A 22,097-nucleotide genomic window follows, 5' to 3' on the forward strand; every position below is an offset into this window, starting at 1 on the left:
CAGATAGTTCCAATTCAAGTACAGTTGAAAAGTTGCTAAACTTATTTGATATCACTTTGACACCTGATCCTTTTGACAGCTCTGAGTTTAAGATGATCTTTTAATTGAATTAGTTTACCAGAAATTATACTTTTGACAATTTGTTTTTCAGTCTAATGAATTTGATATGTGCATTTTTGTCCTCTAGATGAGATGAATGATCATCAAAACACCCTTTCTTACATCCTGATCAATCCTTCTCCAGATACAAGATTAGAGCTGAATGATATAGTGTAAGTATAAGCACAAAAATCACAGGACATGAGAATTTTATTACTTTTCTGCTGTTAACAGGGGAACACGCTTTCCCATATACCTGGGAAAAAATATGGAGACTTCTGTTTAGACAACCACCTATATGTATAATTATGTAAAATATACACATTTCATAGCCCTTTTACCTCCATATTCTCTCATCTTCCTCTTAATCTGTGTATTTAAACAAACAAACAAGCAAAATTAACCGAGTTCACTGGATGGCTTCACAAAATTAATGTTCTCAATAAATTTCTCCAGTCTTAATAGAAAGATAACTCTTCAAATGGGATTTTACTTCATGGATTCAAATGCCACTAAAATAAAAAGCATTTCTACCCCAAATATCATGCAATATTCATGCTTATGATAATTCAAACAAATGACAGGACCTAAATGCAGCATTTTTTATTTTTAATTATTTATTTTTTTTAACTTGCTTACTAAGAATTTTGAAGACCACTTGAGAAAAAACAGGTGAACGCAAAGTTTGAACTGCTCAAGAATTTTAGATATATCATCAGCCACTTTCTCATACTGAAGTTTGATGTGATTACTGTGTTTAGTTCCTATGCCATTTTTGTCTCTAGCCTCTTTTGCCTCTGCCTTGCTATACTAATACTCCCCACCTGCTCCAGGGTCCTTGTGCAAGGTCCTCCACACCAGTGCCAACCCATCTCTCTGTTTACTCACAAGCAGGAAAATTGTTTGAGCTATTATCCCTATTGATACTAAAAAAAACCAAAACCAAACAAGGAAACCCTACATTTTAGTACTTTATATTATTGTGGTATTCAAAAAGTATAGCATAAAAACTATTAAACAGCAACTATAGTTATAAAATTTGTTGAAATGATTTGGAATAGTATTTTCACTGTTATGGAACTCCACAATATAATATTTACTGATATTTAACTTGTAAATGCACATACTGTTTCCTAGTCTAGCTAGGTGGACTAGGAGTCCACATTTTATTTTTCTACCTTTGCAAAATAAACAAGGTATACAGCAATTCAATAGTGAGTGCATAATTTTGCAGCAGTACTGAATTTGCTGTGCTGTACCTACACATCTTTAGGCTGTACACGCACATACTGTTACCTAACTTGATGTATGATTGTTTCCTGATAGCGGGCCTCAGAGCTTGTGTCTGAGTTTATGCCAATGGCTTTTTTAAGATAAATTTTAGTTCTCTTGACTAGACAGCCAGTTTACCCTCATGCAATAGGAGATAATTAGTGGAGAGGCAAGAAAGAAGAAGTGTTTTTTTTCTACAGCAATTTTCCTTTAGTCACACATTTCAGAGCAGGTAAAAAGCTTTTTTTTTTTTTTTTGTCCTTCCTACTGACGAGCTGGAAGGCTGGTCTTCCCACATTTTTTTCACCTGTTTCTTAGTACATTTTCCAGACTTCCCAGTCTTCCTCCTGCACATTACTCTTTCATTGCTGTTATTTGCACTTTCAGGCCAATGTGAATTAATCCCATCTAAGCCATTTATTTCTGGGCAGCTCTATGATGAAAACAAAAGCCCTTAAAGGGCTACAGATTCAACTTTCATTGTCTGAATTCCTATACTTATACAACTGAAGTCCTTCACATTTGCTATGATGTTATTATGTTTGTGATTTATTGTAGGCATATTAGATAATATGCAACTTTGAGTTAGCATATGAGGAAAGTTTCTCGGCATTTAGAAATAAGAGTACTTGCAGTACTCTCCAAAGCAGTACTTGCAGCTGTTGGATCTACTAGAAGTCCTTTCTCAAAACTAAGAGGTCCATCCTGAGCCTGCCAGACTACACCAAGATTATCAAGATTGTGCTTTTCAGTTCTCTTAACTATGCACAACGAATCTTTTGATTCCTTACAACATTCTTTTTAGAGGAAGTGTATGAACTGCTTGTCCCTTTTTCAAGGCATAATGAGTAAAAAGAGATGCATAAAGAAATACAGAGTTACTGGCAAATGTGTGTTCAGGGACTGTAGCGGATGCTAAGGAACAGAGCTGATGTATCAAAAAGATCAAAGTGGCTCTCAGTCAAAATTAAGGTTTAGCTGTACCCTGTACATATACAAGATGCCTAGGCAGATGGTGCAAAAGGCTTTAGTATTATACAGTGTAAGTGGAATTGCCAAAATTTCCAAGTTACCCAACAGGAACTAGGCCTATCTAATTCTTCCTCAAATCTTTTCAACATTACAACAGTCTCTGTGTTTATTTATCCTTGCTTGTTCCAAGGCTTTTAATAAGAGTTATAATTTCTTTTTATAGATACTTGATCCGACCTGATCCCTTGGCTTATGTTCCAAATACAGCACCCAGCCGAAAAGACAGCTTCTGCAATACAGTGGGACAAGATACCAGGGAGGAAACACAACTTTGATATGTAATTCATCACAAAATTAAGAGACACTTTTATACACACACAGTTTCCACCAACCATTTTGAAAACTGAGTGGTACATTTTATTCAGATTCTGGAATCAAATTGACAGTGGGTAAGTCACCAACTTTAGAAACATGATCTCTAGAAATTCTAATTTTGGTGATTGTCAAGCTTTTGGCCTGTTCAGTATGGTAGTTGAACTTCATCTTAGCAGAATTGTGAAACTTATGATTTAACCAATATAAAGAAATGATGAAAGAAGTGATAGATTCCAACATATGTTTCACTTAGAAGCTTCTATGCATATTTATCAAGTTAACAACATGCCAGTGACTAAGCTCCTGATGTACATCCTCAAAGATTATCTGATGCCCATAGACAGATGATGCATAATTTGTGGCAGAAAATATGTTAATACCTAAAGGCACCAATGAGGCTGTATGCATCAAGAATCCAGCCTTTGAGATAATATTCAAGCCTAACTTGACACCTATATATATTAGAAAAGCCTAGTTTGGTCCCATTGTCTCTAGGACTTCAGTGTATGTTCTATGGGCTTACAGAATGACACAGCTTAGTCACACTCATTGAGGTTCAGATCTGGGGCACATCCACTCAAAATTTAGCCCAGAGGAGCCCATCTGGAAGAAACTCCCCATCATCTCACACAGGCATTTCAAAAGGTAGCATTTTGTAGAGCAACTGAAGCAGAACCCTTTTATTAGGGATACAGAAACAGCCCCCCCTATCTGCAAAACCTGGGAAGGAAGTATGTGAAACTGCAAACAATGGTAGCTCAGGTGAAAAATGACCCTTTTAACCTCAGGGAGGTGTCAATGAGAAGCCTTAGTAGATAACACAGAAGAGAGAACATCTCTTTAGGAAACGATTCATATCACAGAGCCTTCTTATCTCCACGATGATGACAGAACTGCAACTGTCCAAAGTATGCATATGTCCAGTCAGATTACCCAAATGTGATAAATTTTATATGAAATTATGTATCATGTTGAAAATGAGAGAAACTTATTACCCAGCCATAAAACAAATGGAATACTGCATTACATGAAAAAGCACCATGGATTTGAAGGTTCGATTTTGGCAGTAAGTACACAAGAAAGCACCTACTATTGTACCAAACACCTGAAGCTGCTACAGAATCTTCAGTCTACACATATAAGAACCTCAGAAGTTTTGCTCAAATCTTCTACAGAGGAAACACGACTGTGCATGATCTTGCAAAATCATATGCTTGCTTTGCCATCAATCACAAAGGGGGAAGAGCATCCTTGAAGTAAAAACCCTACTGCTACAACAATCCAACTGCACAAGAAATTTGACATGCAGACTACAGTGAAAAGACAGATTATGCTTTGGATTCCCTTGATGTCTTACATGTACAAAAATAATCCACTCAAAAAAATATGTTTTCTTCTGTATTATTCAGAAAACCAACTACATGGCAGATTTTGTTCTGAAAAATAAAATGCCAAGTTGCCCAAAGAAAACCTCATTGATGCAATTATGCTTATAAGCATTGCAAGAATGTTGAAATCAAATCACATTCATATTAAGAATTACATATTAGGAATTTCTTCTCTTCCTCTTAATTCTTCTGAAACTTAACTGTTCCATATGGCTTTAAGATTACTGACTTACAAGAAAACAGAGGACTTAGAGTAGACTGAAGTTGTCAGAACACTAGCACAAGAACAAGAGTTCCAGTTCTAAGAGGAAATTTCACTACTGAAAATTAGTACGACTACTATTCACTACTGAAAATCAGTACAAGTATAGGTTCTATACATATCTAATATAAGGATCAATGGGCATATATAATTCATTTTGACAAATCAGTTAGAACAAAAGTATAAGTTCATTTTTCAGTTGTTCTCACCTATTAGAAGTTAACTCTGAATTTTGCTGCCTCCTACATCAGTAGGCACATTTGCAAGCTACCTGTTCTGTTTGGGGACAGGAGGGCAGGCAGAATATCTTCAGCACTTCAATTTTCTCTACTTAGAAGGGAAATTCAGTGCCAATGAAAGGACTTTCCTAGAATGCAACTGAACCATCGATTGCTTTACTGAAACGACTTTCCTTAGTGACAATTTTAATTACTTACTGGATAGACTGTTGGTTTCTAGATAGATGCTTTAATAAAAAACACATATTGCTTATGCTTCAGTATTTATACTAGTTTGCCTATGAAGCAGATAAATTATCCAAATAAATTATTCATAGATGCTACCTACACTTAGATCTCTGAAGTTTGGTATAGACTATTGACAATGACAGGAAGTCTGCTTATATCTAGGATATACCTATATCCCACAATATGCTAGCCAGAAAGGTAGTAAGTTATCTAAATCTGTATCAGAGCCAACTACTGCCTAAGCAAGCACCGCTTCAGCAAAACCAAACTTCATAAGAATAATTGTTTTACTACATATGAATGTGGAACATACTACGTATGAATGTGTATGAACCCTGAATGTGTCAAGGGTTAGTTAAGCAGAGCCCAAAGCAGAAATGCTAAGGAACCTGTGTTTTTTCCACAGTGGCTGCCTGTGGAATCATTGAAATTCAAATAATGCAGAGCTGCCAGAAAGCGATATTACACTAAAGTTTTTTATATGGGTCTCATGTCAGGCATCCCCCCCCTCCTCCCCCACTACTTGTCTTCAGGCCTGTTCTCCAACCATACACACAAGATGAGGTTTCATGTAAGAGGGCCTGGAAACAGTCTCATTATTAATTGGAGCCAGAAGTAACTCATTCCAGTTAGGTGTCCAGAGGCCATGAATGTAGAAGAGGCAGGAAACTAACTCTACTCTGAGTCAGCCATTTATACAAAATTAGGAGAGCTGACATGCTGTCAGCTAGAGACAGCATGTAGGAAGTAGATCTTATCACTCTCCCAAGATGCAAGAACTGTTGAATCCAGTGTTTAGATTAATAAGCATTGAGATTTGAAAATGTTTTTACTTCCTACCAGACACCTGAAATGAAAGTAGAATAGAACTATGACCACCTTTTAAATGTTTATAAACAAAAATAAACAGAAGGTGGGGAGATTCACAACAGGAAAATAGCTCAAGCACACAGGAGACTGCCTAGCATAAGTCATGCCTATCTTCTCAATCTGACTCCTCAAAAAACTCATGTTAAGTAGAATTAGCATGTATTCAGTTACAATCTCTGCCACGGAAGGTAATACTAGCCTTAGGGAACGAATGGTCAGTTACAGAATCATCTCTGTCTTTTTATCCAGCTGGGGCCAGCTCCTGAGAAAGTTCCCCTACCAAGAAGGAAAATTGCTATAAGAGTCAGAAGATGAGGATTGTCAAATTCATTCAAGACACTGGTCTGTTCTGTGGCATAGGGAAATCTTTCAGCATGCGATCACGTGTACTGGAAGTGACTACAATGCTGTATTCAGACTAGCCTGGATAGTGATTTAAAATCAGTCACCAAGACAATTCTGGAGAATAAACCTCAATGCATAGGTATTTGTCTGTAAGCCACAGGCATCTGCTAAAGACATCTTACAGAAATATATACACATGTAGTCTGTGCTTTTTTGCCTTTTTTAATTTATAAGATTTCTGGATGAATTAGCTCAAGACCAATACGTTGAAGGGAGAACAGAAAGAAGCTTTCTGTTGCAGAAGCTTTTCAATAGAATAATGTTTTGAGACCTCAGGAACCACAAATCACCAGCTGGGTCTTCTGCATAACCAGCAAATAAATGGCAGCTGAACCAGTTGCAGGACATTAGCCCATCAGAAGAAAACCTTATGGTGTACACATGGGTAAGACACCACTGATAACCCAAGAGAATTTTCACAGAAGCAGTTTGAACAATGCTTACAAGTTACTTAGAGCTTGCCCCATTCACAATCCACCCTTTCCTCCAAGGGAAAGGGTCAATATTCTAAATCAAAAGACATGCATTTGTTACTGCTTCCAAACTGATTCTCTAACAAGCTATGGAGGTAAACTCTCATCTATCCATCCAATTCATCTCAGGTGCTAAGTGTTCCACTAATAAACTACCTGATTTTTTTTTTTCCTGTGCAGATTCTCTGGCCATTGCAGCTGTATTTTTTTATTTATTTTATTTTATTTTATTTTTTTTAAGCTGAGAAAGAGGGGAGGCACAGGAGATGTTGATTACTTTGTCTGTAACAGGGCTTGTTTCTGCAGAAAACTCCTTAAATCACCATGCAGAACTTCCTTATTATCAACTTCAACAGGAAAGAAAAAGACTAGGTAGAGGTACAAATGATAGCTAGAAACATACAAAAACACTTTATTTACCAACCCTTCTACTTCAGATTTGGACTTTTTGAACATTTACGAGCAACAAGATTTAAGCAATGTTTGAGTATTTTATGTAATCTCCTAATTCCCACCCCTAGTATAATTCCATTGTTGCCATCTGTACAGCCTCCATCACATTATAGGGGCAATTAAAAAAATCCTTAAATGCTTTTAAGAAATGGTGAATTCACATTAAATAAAGAGTTTAATACAGTTGAAGACTATTCATTCATAATAAACTAACTATAAACATTTTAATTAAGAGGAACCAGCCAAAAAAGACTTCAAATAATCCACAGGGCTTTGAGATATTCTGACATACTTGACACTTGCTACAATTTTACTATGCTCCTGCTGTGTTTGTGGCTTATGAAATACTACTCTGCATTTAGCAACTTCAGTTTTCAGGCTAACCTCTTCAAGTAATTTATTAGTATGTCTAGAAGGAAAAGGAACGCATTTCAGCTTAAGAACAGCTAAAATGATGAGTTCTCTCTGGGCATCTTAAAATCCTATGCAAATGTTTAGAAAATAATCCCGATTACAAGTGTAAATCAATGTAATATCTGAGGCAAAAAGATTACTTTTTAAATTGAATTGCACTGGAAATTTTTCTTCTATGCTTTTTGTGAATACATCCATAAGAAACTGCGCTGAATAGGAACTGTTGGAATAGACTATTGCTATACACTAAACTATACAAGTGGTTGTTCTATGTCAGATAAAACATAACCTGAACATTTATACTTTTCTCCTTTCTAAGCAGAATAATAATCAAAATGCCAGCAATTATAAAGGCAATTATAAAATCTAGTTATTAATGGTCTTTTCCAAAGATAATTTTAAGTTACTTATGGATGCAAAATGTATTACATTTTTACCAGCCAACATCAGAATTAGAAGATTATCTCTGTTTACATTTCCTGAGATTAGTCTTACCTGAGTGCAGGAATCTGTTGCAGAAAAATTATTTTGCCAATATCCTTGTAGTCACATCAGTAAGAGTGCTTCTGAAATAATTAAGACTTTCTTGTAAAAAGACGGTTTCAAAGGAGAACTATGCTGCTCAAACCTCCCCCATAGGGAGTACAGCCTCCCCCAGAACTGTTTCTAGTAGACCAGCAACTCCAGTGCAGCCAGAGAGGCTGAACAAGCCCACAGCCCAGCCTGCAACAAATGGACCTGAGCCCGATCTCAGCTTGCACCACTCCAATACACTGAAGGATCTCCTATGGGCAAAGGGGAGCTTGCAAGTTCCAGCCCGTGGACTAAAAGAAGTAAGGAACTCTATCCCATCTCCTAGCACCAGAATACCTGTTTCCTGCCATCAGAATATCAGAAGGCCTCCTAAGCCTTTCAATTAGCATTTTGAAAGAGTCCCCACTCATGCCTAAAGAATTGCACCACACACCCTTGACCCTTTACAGCTTCCTGCCACAGGGGCTCAAATTATCATCACCTCTCTCCCGCTCCCATAAGTTTACTCACCTCCAGTGAACCCATAACACTTCAAAACTTCTCTACAACCCACAGCTTGCTTGTAAATCACCCCAATTAGAAGATCTACCTGCATCTACAACCAGTCTTAAAGAACCTGCACGATGTCATACAAAGGGCATATCTGTTTCATCTGCAAAATAAAATCTAAAGATTTCCCTTCAGTACAACAGTAAAAACATGAATTTAAAATGCTTTTGTACCATGACTAATGTAGAATCAAATCTCACTTTTTTTTTTTTTTTTTTTTTTTTTTTTTTTTTAGGAGCCTATTGTTCAGGAAACAGATAAAAATGTTTAAAAATAGCTTAGGAAAACCATGTTACTGAAAGCAAGCAGCATTTAACAGCTTGTTCTGTTTCTGGTGCCAGATGCATATCCCTATTTGTTAGTGCTCACAGTGCTCTAATTGCATAGTCATAATACACATTATCAATTTGACATACTCTGTAAACTTCACCAAATAAGCACGTTTTTCTGGACTTAATTAGAAAATTTGCATCAGCAAGTTTTGTCAGCTCTAGTACAGCATCCTGAATCAAGCCCTTTCTCACTAAGAATCATTATTATTGGAGTGTGTCTTGGTTCTCACCCAAATGCTATTGCAATCAGAATTTTAGCATGCCTTAGATAAGTTCCTACAATCATATATCACGTCACACAGTCATAGGATCACAGGATCACGCTACCTGGAAGGAAGCTCAGAAAGTCTGCAGCCCCATCCTCCTGCTGAAAGCAGGACCAGCTGTGAGCTCAGATCAGGTTGCTCAGGGCTTTGTCTTGAAACCCTCCAATGGTGGAGACTGCACAGCCTCCCTGAGCAGCCAGCTCTACTGCTTGCCAGTACTCAATGGAAGAAATTTGTTCTGCATATCATCTGAGCTTCTCTTATTTTAGTACATGCCCTTCCTCTCTCATCCTCTCACTGTACACCACTGGGCAGAGCCTGACTTCACCATCTCGATAGCCTCCCCATAGTTACTGGGGGCTGCTGATAGGTGCCCCCAAAGCCACCTCTTCTCTAGGTTGAAAAGCCCCACTCTATCAGCCTTTTCTCATAGGGCTTGTGCCTCACCTCAGCCTGATAACATACAGGAGTTGTTCATGGATTACAACTTTAAATTCAACTTCAGAAGGATCAATTCTTCTATGGTGGAGAAGTTAGTATTACAGAACACAGAGAGTGGAAAGGACTTTTCCTGATACATGTGCTGATGTGAATAAAGTTGTACAAACATTTAGCTTTTTGTAAGAGAGTTTGAAGAGTTCATTATTTTTTACTTTTTCTCGGATATGTATGATATATTTGCTGGGCATTGTATTATAGCAACACATTTTTTGCATTGTACTAAAAATCCATCAATAAATAGGTTTCTTCATTTATTTCTTTGTCATGAAACAATCTTTTTTTTTCCTTTCAACAATTATTTTTTCGTTTTAACTGTATTTTTTTTTTTAATTTGTAAATTTTATATTTGAAAATGTCCCCAAAATAACTTAAAAACTGAATACAGAGTGAAAAATTCTTCATCCAAGGAAATTTTGTAGTGTTTTCTCCTTGAACATGCATTACATGAAATTTGATGACTAAACCTGTCCAATATTGTAATTACTGTTTTTAGCAGGAGTTTTTCATGACTGTGTCATTTCCTGCTGAAATCAATGACAATGTTCCTAACATGCATTTTTTTTTTTGTCTCAGTAAAAATCAAGCAATAGCAGTTAGTAAAACCACAACCTGAGCTACCTTAAAATAGTAATTTAAAACTCCTGTATTACAGATACAAAGTGATTTTCCTCTTGAGTTTGTGCTCTGTCTGAGTAATATTTCCTCATGAAGTAAAAAACCCCACACTTGACAAAATACATATAAAGCAATTCATACAGACAGCTCTTGTATCTCTGTATTTAACCTTCTGTCTACTTTTCTGAATAATCTCCCTGGGCATTTAAAGCTTTTTGTGACACTGACATTATTTCTTTGGACAAAGATTAATACTCTCAAAATCATTACGTGGGGATGATAAGCAGAATCTCATCCTTACCTCCATGACAGGGCAGATCAGCTAAGCTGTTGCTGGCATATTAGTGTAACATAACCTTAAAGTACAAGATGGAGTAAAGAAAAAAAAGCTCCAGTTTCTTCAGGTTTTCATTGTTGGTCATTTTGGTCAAGACTCCTGATAATTTGTATTTTTCTCCTCTGGACTATCTTTAAATTGTTCAAATCCTTGGACATAATGGACAACACACAGAAATAACCTGCTAACCAAGAGGAAATAAAATTCCATGAAAGGTTTGGATGTAGAGCTTGGGGATATGGTTTAGTGGGGACTGTTGGTGTTGGGTTAGAGGTTGGACTCGATGATCTTGGGGTCTCTTCCAACCTAGAAAATTCTGTGATTCTGTGAAACAGTCCAAATAGCAGATAATTTACATTCGTAATCAGATAGAAATTTGGGAAGTAATTTACTTACATAGATATTTGGATCGAAACTTTTAGCCTGCAAGGTTATTAAGCATAGTGTTATTTTTCCCTTAGCTATGAGGATACTTTGTACAAGCTTGAATATCCTAAAATGGAATTTAATAACTTGCTGTCAAATTACTCTATCAGCATTTATTTTCCATCTAGTTTATTGTATCTCCATAATAACACCTAAATGGATATCTTGCATGAGGTATTCTCTGCATATTTGACTACTGAGAGTAACAGCAGCTGTACATATTAAGAGAGTTTGGGCAAATCCTAATATTAGATTTTCTGAAAAGGAAGCAGTTTCCACCCATATTTCTAATGACTTATTTGCTGGCATAGGGTACCCTGTATGCTTTCTTCTTCAATCACATTAGAAAGCAATCTGAGAAATATGAAAGGATATTAAGAGTAATTACATCAGAGTAATATAATATTAATGTATTAATTTATTATTACCTGTTAATGAAAATCTGTTTCATTGCATCTTCACTGTTCTTTCTTCAGTGTAACAAGTTCACATAATCTTTTTCTATAATTTAAAACAACAGACTTAATCAGTCTCATCCAAACCAAATTAACATACCAAGTGCCATTTAGCCAGCTGTTTTGGCAGAGAAAACCTGCTTTGCTCTTTGCACTTCAAAAATTAATATACGTCTGCTGCTTTGCTGACAGAGAAAGAACAGGCTGCCCACTATAGGTCTTTTCCTTTTACCTGACAGATATGTTTTCTCTTTTGTAGTGTTTCCCAAAAGAATTTCTGTTCATCTGTCTGAACGTAATAAGATCTATAATTATGTTATTGTACAGACAAGGAGAAAATGGCAATTTGCATATATCAAACAATGAAACACTAGGTGGACGTAGTATATGTATTCCCTGTGCATTGAGACAGAACCCAAGTAGACATCTTCCAAATGTATTGTCCTAGTTTCAGTTAAACCATGACATGTATATACTTCATCATTAAAGAACCACTGACAATTGTCAAAGCTAGGTCCCAGAAAAAGAGACATTTTTTGATCAAAACGGAAGGTATTCATCACCCAGGTATTCTTCTGATATGTATAATTTATTTGCCTTATTCTTAATAGGCTTCTGCCCAATTATTAAACAGCCTGTGAAAGAATTTTGTGGAGGAGGTAAAAGAGGCCCGAGGAGCTTTTCTATTAGATACACTGTGTTAAAAGAAACATAACTATCTGTCCTCATAACAAAGCTTTTGCCCCTGCAGTAAGACGCAACCCAATTAGTACCCCTCAGAGTTTAAAGTTGTGATAAGTGTTCAGTTTGTCCTATTGAATAATATCAACATATTTCTTGCTTTCTCTCAGAAGGGCCTTATTTGGACTCTTGACTGTCAACTCTCAGCATAAACAACCAACCTTAACTCCTGGAATAGCAGAGTCATTTCACCAAGTTTTCCTGATGGACCTGATGAAATTGAATTATATATATATTTAATTTCCAACAGTCTAATTTTCATCTGGTAGTTCTCCATTTTCTTTCAATAAGAATTGTTTTATTTATTTCGTTATGTATTGACCTTTGATTTCAGTTAGAACAGTAAGGTGATCAGAATTCAGAAATTAGAAAAGTCAGAGTTATTGCTGAAAAAGACTTTGAAGCAATCAGGAAAACATTTCTCTTGGTGCACTGCCAAGGACAGGAGAAAGATCTTCTAAGTAAGTCATGTTAGCAGCTTTAAAAGTGTGCACAAAAAGTTGTTCTTTTAATTGGACAGGTATTTTATCAGAAGAGAAGTTAGTTTGTAATACTATCGCTCAATGACAGGAAGATGGAAGCAATCTACAGGCTTCTGATTCTTCAAAATTCCTTTTTGTATTAAACATATCCCAAAATTTAATTTTAGAATAAATTATAAACATTTTAATAAAAGTAAAAAAAAACTCTTTAAAACTTCATTGTTTCATTTTCATTTTCATTTTTTTTTTTCCTGAGTAGGAGAAATGCAGTATGATGAATACTGAAAAAAAATATATCTAAATACAATAAATAAAGTATTAATAAATGATTTTCTCATATATGGCAGACCTTATTATTCAGATATTTTCACAGAATTTCTAGGTTGGAAGAGACCTCAAGATCATCGAGTCCAACCTCTAACCTAACACTAACAGTCCCCACTAAACCATATCCCTAAGCTCTACATCTAAACGTCTTTTGAAGACTTCCAGGGATGGTGACTCCACCACCTCCCTGGGCAGCCCGTTCCGGTGCCTAACAACCCTTTCAGTAAAGAAATTCTTCCTAACATCATTTTAATTTTAATTAATTAATTTCATTTAAATATTGGAATATATATGTAAAATATAGAAGTGAATTCAATACAATATTATAGTTATTCTTTTAATACGTATATAAATGCAAAATAACCTGCCAGTCTTTCAGTATGATTGCTTTCAATACTAGTAGCAGGATAGAAACCTAAGAGGTATGATAGATTGTGGAGTACGTGTTTATTTCAAATGCATACATTTATTAAAACATGCAAAAATATGTACATTTATAGTAAAGATAGTAACTGCTGTTCCAATTGCTACCTGCCTTGTAGGTTATAAAAATAGGAGAAAGATTAAATTAATGTAAACTTTTCAAATGTTAATGTGCAATTGAATGAATTCAAATCTAATGAAAGATTATGATTGATTATGTGTTCATAGCCTTGGAGCTGTGGATTGTGATAAATCACAGAGCAGGTAGCTTTGGCCATCTAAAAGTTCAGTACAGAGTTGAAAGTGACTGTCTAGGCTAACTATAATGTTAATGCAGACAGAGCAAAAGATAATTTCCAATGATCTGAGTGTACTTCTGCATTGTGATTTTCTTGATTACCCTAAAACGTCTTGTCAAAGTATTTTTTGGCTTCAGTAGGTTTTAACAGCACGGTTCGATATAAGTTGGGTTATGCTGTAGAAAGAACAGTAGCTTCTAAGAAAACATTTCTAATAGACAGCTTTATTTCTATTTATTGGTTCAAATTTGATAAAATTATTAAAAAGGCAGCAGAGATTCATATCGCAGAACAGCAAACAATAAAGAAAAATAATTACAATTTATCTTATGACTTTTAAAGTGCCAAGAAGCTCTCAAGATACACACCTTGTTTTCCATTCTTCTCAGAAAAGAAGAAATGAAACATATTTTAAAGAAATTTCTTACCCACAAGAGTTACCCATACTATTAAACCAAAAGAATTTGAATTCATTAAGATTATTTTTCTACAACATACTGTGTGGCAAACTTGAGTTAATAGAACTACCTATATTAAGGTTGACATAGTGACACACCATTTATTCACACACACACGTATACACACACTTAACTGAATTCAGAATTTAACCTAATTTCAGACATGTTGAAAGAAGCCAGAACTAGGCATTATTAAAATGACAAAAAGTAAGATGAATATGAGTAGAGAAAAGTAGAAAAGGAGGAAGAAACAGAAAAGATGAATATGGTACTTTTTATCGTGGTTTCTGAATATGTCAATGTTTGCTTTTTTTAAAAAAAAGAGAGATGTGAGAAGTCATGAGTGAAGATCTACCTCACCAGCTTCTTGTCCACCCTACCTCATCTCAGGTTTTTGAAATAATTTCAAAGTAAGACAAAAACAAGCAAATAAGCAACTCCCACATATTCTATCAGTCCTTTGATATTTTCACTTCTTGAAGTAATGAGTTTTGAAGTCCAGTACTTTCAAGGTGATCACACAAATGACAAATTTCAAAGTGAACCTTAGAAAAAACTGTACTTATATTTTCAGATGCAAATTAAAGGTTGGCAGAAAGCTAATTGCATTAAAAATGCCTGTTTGTAAACATATCACAGTATCTTTTGCCTACTTTGTTTCAATTTAGTCAAACTGACTTTTGGCTGAATTGAATGAATGCATAAAAGGAAACTCTGGGAAGAGAAGAGCAGGAAATGTACCCACATAGGCAACCTCTGTGGAGAGTGCCTCTATTCAGTGCTCCACCATCTCCTCTTCCTCAGCAGAGAAAGCAGTCTTCTGTGAAGACTAAATTGTGAAAAGTCCTGATCTCAACCTTCTGGTGGTAAGGAAATTCCAGGGACAACTATGGAATGAGTGAGAAGAATCTATAGCCATTTCACCTCCTTCGCCTTCTCCTTCTCCAGCTTTATTTCGCTTCAAAGTTAGGTACCACAATATTTGGAGGATTGCTCTGGGATCTCAGTGAAATTTGCTCTCAGTGGATGCAGGGATATTGCAGTCCTGAAGCAAGCTCAACCAATTAGTCTTGAGTTACAGGGGGAAGAAGGCTTTCTTGAGTTCTCTTCCCCTTTACCAACAATATTTAACCTCCCAGAGAACCCATGCAGTTCTACCATCCTTTCCACATACAAAGTTATCCAGATGCCAACTGCTGAGGCTTGAGTTTAACTGGTGGAGGGAAAGAAGTGGTAAGGAAAAATGTACTATATCTTAGCTCTCAACACATTCCAAGCATTTTCTATTTCTTCATAATATATTGTTAGAAAGATCTGCAATCAGTTATTTCAAGATTTGGAATACATTTACATTTTACATAGCTGACTTGGTATTATCTTTAAACTGAAGTCTCTTACAGTGATTACAGTGATTTGAATAACAAATGGATTAATAAACTGTGAAGTGCATTAAGTACTTTAGAAAAAAGACTGGAAAAGTATGTTAATAACACTGAATAGTACTTAATGAACATATGGAATGGATTCAAAAGACATATGAAATATTTTTTCAAGTATTCTGTAAAATCTTCAGGTATGTACTTTTATGATTTAAATTATACCTAGACTGAATTAATCTCATCACTACTTTTGCATAAAGCAATATTTATTTACTTTTACTGGAACATTTGTGAAGGTTTTTTTTTAAAAAACAGAAATATGTGACAGAGAAAAGAAGAATTACAATTTCTCTTTTTCTTTATACAAGTGCTCTTTGGATTTAAACACAGTTTTAAAGGAGTATTTAACAGTAGCAGCTATCTTAAGTTTTGATTGTCTCTAGTTAGCTGTTATCTTAATTTTTCTTACAATACATATGGAAGTGTGGATGATGAATACTTAATCACATAAACAGGCCAGTTCACTGCTTTTATGCAAGTGAAATTCAAGTATTACATGTAAAAATTTGTCATGGGACAAAAAGGGAATACACTTCATGTGTTGAGCTATGAGTTTTTCTTTAGTCCAGCAAAACTGTCTAATTGAAGAATGATTACTAGGTTAAACCTTCTACACCTATTAAAACTTGTTTTCTTTTTATGTTACATCAAGCAACTAGACCTAAGATCTTGAAAGATCATCCAGTACAACTGCCTGAGTACTTCCAGGCTAGCCAGAAGTTAAAGCATGTCAATGAGGGCATTATCCAAATGCCTCTTGAGCACTGACAGGCCTCAGGCATCAACCACCCAGCTAGGAAGCCCGTTCCAGTGTCTGACCACCCTCACAATACAGACATTTTTCCTAATCTCCAGTCTGAACCTCCCCTACTGCTGCTTTGTGCCGTTCCCTTGTGTTCTATCAGTTCCCAGGGAGCAGAGGTTGGCATCTCCTTCTCCACTTTCCTGCCTCAGGAAGTTACAATGTCAAGTTTTAAGGCCCATTTGGAATCTGGGAGTGAGTTGAATTGTATGTGTAGAGATACACGCACAGAGAAAACTGAACAAGGAGAAATCTCAACATGACTTCAAGAGTGTTGAGATATTGCTCCCAAACAGGATTAATTTTAACCAAGCCATTTCTGAGAATTATCTGCTTGTCTAACCTGTTTAACTACTCTGACAATTTAGACCCCACAACCTTTCATAGCATCTATTTAATGCCTCATTCCTCTGCTTGTTTCCCTAATCCAAATTGATATAATCCATGCTACGCTCTAAATTCATTACTCCTTAAGTCATTGAAAACAGATACTGGTTTTCTCTGTGAAGATTATTTGATAACTTTTACCTTCTCCCTTCTCAGACTTAACTTATATCCCCAGTTCTGATGTGCTTTCTGGACTTCTGACCGTTCTCCTTCCTCCTCATCAGATCTCTTGAATGGACTGACATCTCCTTAAAAGAACAACACAGACTCATTACTTCAGGTTAAAACTAGCACTAGGGAAGTAGAATAGAAAGATTAATTCATTTATCCTCCTATCTAGTTCATAGACTGGGGAAAAATCTTTTTTTGTTAACTGTTAGATTTTTGATCCACATCTCTATTATTTCAATAACAGGTATAGCTTATAACCTGCTGTGCATCCTTTTAGCACAGCTGTGCAGCGTAGCTGATATGCCTTTTTCTTGCCTATTTCTTATTGTATGCTACTTTACACTTTAAAGATCTAGTTAAGTACATAACTTCAAGAAATAATTTAAAGGAATCAGAACTCCTTATATTAAAGCTATAAGCACTCTTGCATGTCTAAACAGTGGCAAAATTATTTTCAAAAAATTGTTTTTCTAGCTTACTTGACATAAAGGGTTTTGTAATGATGCCATCTTGTGATCATGGTGAGAATGACACTGTCTCAAACTAAGCAACATTTAATTTTCATATTCTTCTAGGTTCAGGCAGCTAGCAAACAGAATCTTAGGATGAAACTGATGGCAGGGCATACTAGGTTTTGTCTCATTTCTTAGCTTGACCTAAAACCGTTTTCCCATGGTTAGGTTTTCATCAGGTGGCTAAACCTTAAGATTGTCCAAACAGAAGGTACCAAACACAACTGCCAATAGATTGAGTACTAAAAAAAAAAAACAACAAACCAAAAAAAAAAAAAAAAAAAAAAAGAAAAAAAGAAAACAAACAAACATATTTAACATATTTGCCTATGTGGAACTGGCACTAGAATTTTCTTTGAAAATGCATTTCATAAATGGCTTTCTATTCAGTTTTATAGATAAATTTAAAAATACCATTTTAACATCAGCAAAACTGAGGCAATGCAAAGAAATCAGTGCACTATGCACAACCATCTCAAGAATCTACCAATTTTACTGGTGTATAACAAGAAGGCAAGATGACAGGGAAATGGGATTATGAAAAATTCAACTGAAAATCTGGAATCATCAGAGATCACATTTTACAGTGGTTGATTCTAGCAGTAACCTACTGGAAGACATTTGTAGAACCTATTTGCTCCACTGATACTCCATGCAAAGATGCCCGCTTTATGTATTAGACAGCTATTTAATACACTCACAGAAAATCTAAGATTCAAGTTGTATATAAGGCTTCGTTTTCTAACTAAAAATTCCTCAATATACACATTTGTTTTCATGATCTAAAAATTTCAAAATATGTCAAATGAAAAGACCATACTGCATTCTGCAAGTAACTTCCTTCCTATTAGAGAAAATTGGGAAGGAAAAGAAAATGAGAAAGATTTTTTCATTTCCACTTAACAGACTGAATAAAAACCCAGTACATGGCTGGGGTTTTATTACAATTAGAATAAAATGGAAGACTATATTAGAGACGTTTTAGTTAATTTATATTTTAATAATTAAAAGTTCTGACAGTAATGAGTTACTAAGATCAAGTACAACAAAAATTAACAAATTTAATTATGGGTGTTAATATGTGGGCAGTTCATAAACAACTATTTTTCAGGATCAGTGTCTCCTAATACCTTATGTGAATTCCTGTAAAATCTACAGAACATTAAAGTGTTCCCTCTTCTCTTGGCTAGTTATGAACATTTATCATTTGATTCAGATGTTACTAAAGCTTAAATATTCATTAGAACAGAAGATCCTTGGGCTGTAGCCACAGGGGGACATGCATATGAAGAGTCCTGTGCATTTCTGTTATGCAGTCACTGGCTGTAACTCAAAGGACATTTTCACCACTGGATCGGAAACATTTCTTCCCCAATGGAACTGTGTGGGTCTCATGTGCTTTCCTACACGGGTTTGCCTCATGGAGTCAAAACACACGGGAGTTAACCTGGAACCCCTTCCAGCTGGGAAAGGCACTGAATCAACTCTCTCCTATACCAGATACAGTGCTACCTTCATTTTCTATGGTTACTGCCACATTTTTGTAAGTCAGCCCTTATGAATCAAACATGAGCTTTGCATGCTCATCAGACCTTCAAAAGAGAAAGTAAAATGTGACCTCATTTGAATAGTCTGATTTAGAAGTGAATTTAGAGATGTGATGGACGGAAGTTGTCAACCTTTCCCAGACAATGACCACTGTGAGCTTGTCCACAGGCACTATGTAGAGCCCATGAGAAACCTCCCCAGTGAAAATACAGACACCAGCAGATTTTCAGGTGCTCTGGGGGAGAGACCAAAGCTGAAGACCGAACACTGAGGTTCCCTTGATTGCAAGACTGAAGCTACCTGCTCCAGGGAGCATTTTACAGTCCAGAGTCACAGATTGCAGTTATTTTTTAAACCCTTAAAGTTAAGTCCCCTTAAATGTAGGAGAAAGATCACTTTCATTTAGGGGTTGTTAAGAAAAATTGGCCTGTATGAAGAATTGTATCCTGCTGAAGATGTTAAACTGTGAATTCCACTCAGAGGAAAGCCTCATTTTTAGACAGTTCCAAAGAAACAGCAGCACAGTTACCTGTTTAATGCTTATTATCTAACTTGGGCAAAAATACCTGCAAATCCAGATATAAGGGGATTTTCTTTTGACATAATTGTTTCAAAAACACTACATTCACCTTTCAGTTCTAAAATAAAGAGAAGATGCAAACAGATGAACATAAGGAAAAGCAGGGTTAAATTAAAAAAAAAAAAAAAAAAAAAAGAACAGAAAAGAAAAAAAAAAAAAAAAGAAAAAAGAGAAAAGAAAGAAGAAGAGAAACAACAAAAAAGTACATTTACTTTCCTGAGTGGGAATATCTGCCTATGCCTTTCCCATCAAACTGTTCAACTTTTTGCTTGATCCCCAGGGATTTACTCTTGACCCTGACAGTCAAGAAGAATTCCTTTAGAAGGTATTCAGCAAATTGTCAAAGGCAATTCAGGTAGCTGTGCTGCCAGGCCTTGGCAACTTTAAGATAATATGGGCCCCCAAAGACAAAAATTTTGTACTTAAAAGGTAATTAAAAATAGCAATCCTTTGCAATGATTCTTTAACAAAGTAACCTCTAAGTCACTTTAAGAAACTGTATAATAAAACTGTATAATAAAAGACTTTTTTTTTCTTTTTTTTTTTTCTTTTTTTTTTTTAGTAATTTTAACTTTATACTACAAGGGGAAACAAGATTTTGCATTAAGATCTCTTAAATTCTTCCTTAGGATAAAAACTTCAGAAGTCCAACCAGGTACCAAAACCCAGACAATCATAATGGATTGAATGATAAGTATAACTGCCAAATACAGACAGGGATTACACTCTGACGTGTGCTAATGTTCAGATTGCACAGAATAACAAACATTTTCACTTGTACAGAAAAGCTTTGCTGAAATGTCCTGCCAGTTGAACTGGGGGAGTATATGTAATGTAGTTCTATGTAAAATTAGTAACATTCCTATTGGTCTAGTAGGTATTTCTTGATAGTGGCTTAATCTTAGCTGGGCCTCTAGATGGTAGCCTAATACCACTAGTAAGAACAGGAGGACTTGTAATGAGGTATGAATATTTTCCCTTTGTCACTGGCAAATATCCACCTCATGTTACAAAGTAGTCATAACATGCATGTATTATCAGTCACTGTAAAACTTACTGGTAATTCCAGTTCATGCTCTATTGGAAAATTGTCTGGTTTCCACCATTTGAATTTGTATTTTTATTGTCCACGACAGTCAATTATTCCCTAACAAAAATCAGTGCTAAAACACTCTGCTGAAATAAAAATTAAAAAATTTTGCAGTGTTCCTGTAGAGGAAAAAATTACAATTTTTATTTCAGTCTAACACCTAAACAAACATCACTTTTATGCTAGCAATTACCCCCCGCCCCTAAGCCTTGTTGAAAGATGAATTCTGAAATGATATATAATGAATGTATCATGTAAGTGTCTTAAATACCCATTTTTTCAGAATGAAATATTTTAAAATTTGCTTTCTTTTTTTCTGTGCTTGGTAGAGTATTTATGAAGAAAGCCAATCTGTCCATAAAAACTTTATACATAAATTCTGTCAAAAATATTTGTGTGTTTTCTGTATTAAACAGTTGCACATGATGACTGAGCTGATGGTGTTAAAATTGTTTAATAATTATATTTGATGTATACTAAGCTTTATTTCCTATGGACAGAGTTGCTGAGTTGGGAAACTAAGATTTTCTAAAGCACTTCTACAAAGATTAAAGTATAGTTTTCCAGCCATTAAGGACACCATGTTTATGATACACTACATGTTTATCAAGTCAATGTACACAGTACAGTGCACCTAATGTTCCCTATCTTTGATCACCTCTGAGACTGAACTTTGAAATGAAGGGTAAGATATACTTTTCTTTAAGCGATGGTATTTGAAATGGAAGTATGTTTCTAGCATGCTATCTGCATTGTGAAATCCTCTTGACTGGACTGGAATTCATATCGTGGGAATCAAGTTGGATTTATGAAAAATATTATAACATATTCGGTGTATATATCTGAACTAGGAAAGAAACAACATCTATAACCATCTAAAGTTAGTACAACAAATGGGTGATAAGCTATCACTTTTTCTATTTTTTGTATACTTCAATTATACTCTCTCCATTTCTCCTGATTTTTGTTACAGTGTATAACAACGTGAATCGCCTCCTCAAGGCAGGTATAGAAAGAAGCATTTAGGCTTTCACTTTTTCTTTCACTGAGTTCTAATGTTCTTCTATTTCCTGCCATACCTTGAGCTCATTTAACATTCTTACTTGGATTTAGAATCAGGTTTTACACTTCAGAATATTATGGTAAGTAAGCCTATCATATATAAATAAAACATAGTTTTGAACTGTCATGTCCCTAAGCACCACGTCCAACCTTTCCTTGAACACCCTCAGGGCGGTGATGCCACCTCCTCCCTGGGCAACCTGTCCCAGTGCCTGACTGCTCTTCTGAGAAGTAATGTCTCCTAATTGTTTTACTTGTTGAAGAGCAGCGCTCTTTGTTCAGTTCTTTAACTCTTGAGGAGCAGGGGCATG

General features: G+C 35.5%; 1 protein-coding gene and 1 long non-coding RNA gene across 13 annotated transcripts in view; one reads left to right on the forward strand and one right to left on the reverse strand.

Annotated features, from left to right (window-relative positions):
• The window catches only part of KCNT2 (potassium sodium-activated channel subfamily T member 2), a 151,793-nt gene extending 141,907 nt beyond the window's left edge, over positions 1 to 9,886 (forward strand). For 11 of the 12 annotated variants that reach the window (XM_072041507.1, XM_072041508.1, XM_072041511.1 and 8 more), the window contains 2 exons: positions 188 to 272; positions 2,567 to 9,886. In XM_072041507.1, coding sequence (XP_071897608.1) covers positions 188 to 272; positions 2,567 to 2,678 — 197 coding nt within the window. In that variant the 3' untranslated portion in view covers positions 2,679 to 9,886. The remainder of the gene's footprint in view (positions 1 to 187; positions 273 to 2,566) is intronic. The other variant, XR_011810866.1, reaches the window with a different exon arrangement.
• LOC110353704 (uncharacterized) overlaps positions 1 to 22,097 on the reverse strand; it is a 526,570-nt gene that overhangs the window by 140,315 nt on the left and 364,158 nt on the right. Inside the window, exons 10-11 of the long non-coding RNA XR_011810868.1 lie at positions 16,965 to 17,071; positions 11,439 to 11,511 (exon numbers count right to left, since the gene is read on the reverse strand). This is a non-coding gene — a long non-coding RNA (uncharacterized lncRNA). The remainder of the gene's footprint in view (positions 1 to 11,438; positions 11,512 to 16,964; positions 17,072 to 22,097) is intronic.

This window comes from Anas platyrhynchos, chromosome 8 (genome assembly GCF_047663525.1).
Source record: "Anas platyrhynchos isolate ZD024472 breed Pekin duck chromosome 8, IASCAAS_PekinDuck_T2T, whole genome shotgun sequence".
NCBI classification, from domain to species: domain Eukaryota; kingdom Metazoa; phylum Chordata; class Aves; order Anseriformes; family Anatidae; genus Anas; species Anas platyrhynchos.